Source organism: Ipomoea triloba, chromosome 3 (assembly GCF_003576645.1).
Source record: "Ipomoea triloba cultivar NCNSP0323 chromosome 3, ASM357664v1".
NCBI classification, from domain to species: domain Eukaryota; kingdom Viridiplantae; phylum Streptophyta; class Magnoliopsida; order Solanales; family Convolvulaceae; genus Ipomoea; species Ipomoea triloba.
This window is the reverse complement of record NC_044918.1, coordinates 24,038,612-24,044,271: the sequence shown is the minus strand read 5'-3', so window position 1 is coordinate 24,044,271 and position 5,660 is coordinate 24,038,612. Positions and strand designations below refer to the sequence as shown.

The 5,660-nt window shown below is 36.4% G+C and overlaps 1 protein-coding gene across 1 annotated transcript; it reads left to right on the top strand.

Moving 5' to 3' along the window:
- The first annotated feature begins 155 nt into the window (after nt 1-155).
- LOC116011854 (transmembrane protein 120 homolog) lies at nt 156-5,129 on the top strand. The gene is made up of 10 exons (XM_031251272.1): nt 156-548; nt 650-728; nt 831-925; nt 1,530-1,634; nt 1,717-1,796; nt 3,201-3,291; nt 3,460-3,567; nt 3,760-3,846; nt 4,489-4,557; nt 4,705-5,129. The coding sequence occupies exons 1-10, from the start codon at nt 318-320 to the stop codon at nt 4,858-4,860; spliced, it is 1,101 nt and encodes a 366-aa protein (XP_031107132.1). The 5' UTR covers nt 156-317; the 3' UTR covers nt 4,861-5,129.
- The last annotated feature ends 531 nt before the right edge of the window (nt 5,130-5,660 follow it).

Here is a 5,660-nt window from a genome sequence, read left to right as displayed (position 1 = left end):
AAAAAAAAAAAAAAAAAAAAAAAAAAAAAAAAAAAAAAAAAAAAAAAAAAACTATATTCATTGCGTCTGTGAAGCGCAAGTGGTTCTGAAGTGGTGGGCCCCATTTTGTTCCGCTTCCACTCCTACTCAGCTACTCTGCGACTGCCTCCCATCCCATCATCAGGCGTTAAAACATTTCCCCTAGTTTTTCTCCCGCCGCTTTTATACGACGATCCAGTAATTATATTTGTATTTGTATTTTTATTTTTATATAATCGTATATAGTGTAGTACAGAATAGGAATCAGGACAATCGAATCAGCGATCCGTCCATCGGAGATGGGCGACGCGGCGGCGGCGGCAGCAGCAGCGAATTTGAACTACGCTGAGGAGATTCCTAAAGTGGTAGAGCAAGCTAAGGAATTGCTGGATGCCGCTGGCTCTCTGATCTCTCGCACCTCTCGCGAGGAAGACTCCATCCGCCAGCGAGCCTCCTCGCTCGATTCACAAATCCGACGCTTCCGAGACTCCATCCGCTCCGGCAACTTCGATTCCGTACAAGCTGAGAAAGTACGTTTACATGCATGTATTTTTTATGTATTTCCTTACTGCATGTCTGTACTTGCTTAATATTATTTTTTACTTTTTCCCTTCTCCATTTTGCCTTTCAGTGGGATGAGGAACTAATCAAAGCTAGTTACATACTGAGCGAAGGAGATGCAGCCGCATTTCTTCCGACCAAATCTCATGGTGCTCGTCTTGTTGTTATTATTATTATTATTTTGCTACACTTCTTAAGTTTTTATGTGTTTAATTTATTGGTTGTGATTCATGGTATGTGGTTAATTGCAGGGCAATTCCTGAGGATGCTTCTGGGTCCGGTTAATGTTCGTGCTAACAGGAAGGATGTTCAGTTGAAAGTGAAAGAGGAATATAATAGTTTCAGGGTATGTTTTCCACTTCATAATCATTGGGCCAACTTGTTTGGATTTGTAATCGGTGTTGCTTATACAGTTTAATTTGCACCAGATTTTGTTGTTGGAGTGATGGACTAAATATTTCATGTACTTCCAGTTTTCCACTCAGATGCAACTTTGAAATCTGGCAGATGGAATTTCTGTTGGAGGGAAAGCGAAATTTGATTAGATGTTTGATTTGGTCTCTCTATTATGCATGACCCCTAGGAATTCAATGTATCCCCTGTTAATTTTGCTTATAATAAATTTTATTGTCTTCATTATTAGTAGATGAGTACGAATTTATATGTGGGATATGGGATTCTTGTTTTACCATGTGGCTAGCGGCTTATGTTTTGACAAACTACATTACAAGGAAGCCTAATGATTTGAGTTTTATAAGCTTTCATAAGTAGTCTGATGGCATCCACTCTATGATCAGCCCTTGGCAGTATATTATCAGATCTGTGCACCTTTCTAACTGAGAGTGGTAATATGAGTTTGAAGGGCTAACTAGAAATCATGTTGCATACATAGATGGCAACTTCTACTTTATAATTATTATCATTCATTTATTCTGATGACAAATTGACAGGATCGGACAGCATATCTCTTCCTTATTTTCCCATCACTACTACTTATTTTAAGGTCTTGGATTTGGGATGAATGTCTGCCTGCATTGCCGGTCCAACTGTACCAGGTAGCACATTTGTCTTGGCTTTCATATTTTGAAATCTAATTATTCCATAACTGAACTACACTGAGCATCCCACTCTCAACAGGCATGGTTGCTTTACCTTTACACGGGTTTATCTTTGCGAGAGAACATTTTGAGAGTGAACGGAAGTGATATTCGTCCATGGTAATTGAATATAACCATCACTTTTGCTGGAAATTTGATTCTTGTTCACTGATTGTAAATGTGCTTATGACTAACATTCATAATTCCTCTTTTTATACAAAGTGGAAAATGTCATTTGCTAATTTGGTTCACAGTAGTTTGTGATTCTTGTGTTCATGCAAATTCAAGTGGATTTCATAAGTTGGCCAAATGATGAATTAATGAAGGTTGTACCATTAAAAATGACCATAGTACTTTTGCCTTGGTAATTAATGGGCCTGCTAGTTACAGAATTTTTATTCATTTTTCATTTTCAGTTTTCCAAAAGTTTTCAAGTTTTGATTTTCTATTGAAGAAGCAGAAAATATGTTCAAATTCAACTAATTTTCATTGTATAAAATATGAAGTTATTTGAAATCTATTTGTTTTGTACATATAGAAATACCAATATCTAAGTTAAGTGATAATGGTTTTGACTAGTGATGGTAGTAGTGGGGTTAGGTAGGGTGTGGTGGGGGATAGGTTCATGGGGTGAGGGTATATAGATGGTGGTAGTTAAAAGTAAATGATAATAGCAATGGAGGTAGTGGTGATGGTGGTGGGTAGGTAGTTCGTATTGGGGTAAATGTAGGTGAGGGTTGGGGTTCCTAGATAGGTGGTGGTAAGGGTAAGTAGGCATGTAATGGGATAAGGTAGGCAGGTGTGGTGGAAGTTTGGCAATGGAGATTAATCAGATTATAAGTGAAGTTGTGTATGTTTTTGTATTTGGAAAATATGGGAATAGAAAAAAAAAACACTTTTTTTCCTAAATTCCTTTGTAAAGTTAAAGTTATTTTCCATTTCTTGTTTTCTAATTTGAAAAATAGTTGATTTTTAATAGAAATTTATGTTATTTATTTTTCCAGGAATCTTGAGAATTCTCCAATTTTTCCTGTGTTTTCTCCTCCCTTATAAATCAAAAGAACTGATACAGTTGGTACTAAAGCAATGCTATTGAGATAAGAAATATCTGGTGACCTCTAGAGTCTAGATTGTGGAATTATCTCCTAGTATCCAAGTGTTTTGTATCTTCAATTGATTCTTCTATATGTATTTTCCCTGAAAAAGTGTTGGACTGCGAGATTTTTTCTGTTGAAAAGACCAGTTATGTGATTATTGGTGCAGTTCTCTGTCGATATTGATTCCAAATTGTCTCATTCCTTGTAAGGCTAACTGAAATGGAAAAATATTTTAAAGAATTTGGCTGCCTTGCTGACTACTTGTAATACTAATTTCTTTTGAAGAGTTGTGTACCATCTACTGATTTTTATAGCACTTTGTATAGATGTGTGTGTGAGCATGGATTCATGTATATTAATGCATTATGAGTATAGCATATTGTAAGCAGCAACATTTTGAAATGTCATTTTGCCTGTGCTTTTGCAGGTGGATAAAGCATCATTATTGTGCTATGGCTATGGCAATTATTAGTCTTACCTGGGAAATAGAGAGGGAACCAAACTGTGCCTTAAAGCAGGTTTTGATATTTTTAACATGTATCTCCCTTCATTTTCATGCTTGTGCTGACTTTATAAGAAAGAGCTTTAAGAGTCTGTTATTTCTGGTTGTCTTCTGGTTCTCTCTCTCTCTCTCTCTCTCTCACACACACACACACACACACACTAAAAGTGACTCTTTACTGCAGAAAGGAGTGCATCTATTCCTGAAATGGGCAGTTATGCAAGGTGTTGCTATGATTCTCCAAAATAGATACCAAAGGCAAAGACTATACACACGTATTGCTCTGGGCAAGGTGCAGTAAGCATTACCAGAAGATCTTTTGTATTTGTTAAGAAATTATAGTCGAGCTTCTTTAGATCTTTATTTAAATGTCCCTTTTGACTTTGTTTTGCCCAGATAAGGTTAATTGTTTGAATATTTTTATGTACTTCGTTAGTAATATACTGACACTAGATATATATATTGAATCCACTTTCAATTTCAGGCCAGGAGAATGGATGTTGTCTGGGGAGAAACTTCTGGTGTTGAGGGCCAATTGTTGCTTTTATTCCCTATACTGTTCATCTTGCAGGTAATTTGTCTGTATTTTGATGTATTGAAATTTAGAAAGCACAAATGATCTTTCTGGAAGTGTTTTATTTATTTGTTTGTTTATCTTTCACTTTGGGGTTTATGTGATGCTGTACTGATGATATTGGATGAATATGTCATTGGCCTGTTAGACATAAACATGATATGAATACATGTTAAGCACAATAAAGTTTAACCTCATAGCAGAACCAATAGTGGATCAAGACATCAAGTATACCTCCTGCCATAGTTGATTTCTACATTGTTGTGTTGCCTGAAGAACTGCAGAGAGTTTTGTCTACCACTAGACTCTTATGCAATTAGATAGTGTCGTGTTTTCTGTAACGGGAGCACTGGGGAGGACCAGTTTGCATAAATAGCCTATGGGGTTATAACTTAATCAGATAAGTTCATCCGCCACCATGGTTGTTGGTAATTGTAGGTTCCACTAGATGGCAGAATGTAACCTCTAGCAACATATATATTCCATTTTTTGGTACTAGACCACATTTATGTGCGGCATGTTTGATACCAAAACACACAATGCACAAAAATGAGGCTACACCCAGTTGTTTTACTGTAGGAGCCACAAGAGCGCCACAACTAAAGAAGTATATAACAAAATATTATTTCTTGGTTTCAGGGTTTTGAAGCATATGTTGGGTTGTTGTTACTTAAAACTGCTGTTGTGGGTGTTGTCTCTGAGTGGCAGGTAAACAAATGCAGCCTGCAATTTTTATTTTATTTTGGTTTTCTTTTCTGAATAGATATGAGCCTGATACTTGAATATTCATAACTAGCTTTAGATTTTATTATCCATAGTGTGTTTCTATAATTAATTATAATGCTCTTATGGCAGGTTGTTACCTGTGGAATCCTTTTGATAGTCATGGCAGTTGGGAATTTCGCTAACACGGTGCAGACACTTGTGACAAAATCTCGTGTCAAAGCAAAGATGAGAAGATGTAAAAGCAAGCAAGATTTGAGTGCAGAATCAGTTGACAAGAGTTCGTAATTGGGAGGGAGGGAGGGAATTCCATTCCTGGTCCAAGCTTCTGATGCTGACTTGTGATTTCAAAATGGAATTGTTTGTCTGTCTTTATTGTATTAATTAAAATTATATGTAGGCTTGCATCCAGCCATGTGCAATTGTTCTTGTGTATTAATTGGTTTCTTTGAGAGGTAGAATTTTTCATGTATCAGGGGTATTTCCTAATTATACAACAACCAACTTAGATTTTTTTGCCATTTCTTATAAATCACAACTTTGTTTACCTTCTGAAATGTAAATGTGATGGGGTCAAATTACAGGGAGTTAATACTAATTGGGATCTTCTACCGCCACGTTCAGTCTTAAATTTTCAATTTAGGTGCCTTTGGAAATTCGGAAAATGACTTTTGAAAAATGTTTTTTAAGTTTTTAGTGTTTGCCAAGAGGGAGGAAAATGAGGTCAATGGAAAATGATACCTTAGTCAAAGGAAAATAAGTATGTTTTGGAGGAAAATGACTTTTCCTTTTTTTTCGAGGAAGTCATTTTCTAAAGGATGATCATGCAAAAATTATCAAAATAATGGGATTTTAATTTTTACAACGTTGGTCTGCGTAGTACTGTCAAAGTGGACCAGCCCGTCCCAGGCCCGCAGGCTAGGATTCATGCAACCCTATCTCGCCCCATGCAGGTTGGTGGGCCCCATGGGCCGGCCTGCGAGATTTTCTTCTTCTTTTTTTTTTTTGATATATATATTCACAGTACTGTGAATATATATATATATATATATATATATATATATACACATCGCGGGCTAGGATTCATG

Excerpts from the sequence above, each read along its gene's own strand:
- LOC116011854 (XM_031251272.1), top strand. The coding sequence starts at position 318 with ATGGGCGACGCGGCGGCGGCGGCAGCAGCAGCGAATTTGAACTACGCT. Across the intron at positions 729-830 it reads TCTTCCGACCAAATCTCATG|GGCAATTCCTGAGGATGCTT; the intron begins GTGCTCGTCTTG and ends GGTTAATTGCAG. Across the intron at positions 1,797-3,200 it reads GGAAGTGATATTCGTCCATG|GTGGATAAAGCATCATTATT; the intron begins GTAATTGAATAT and ends GTGCTTTTGCAG.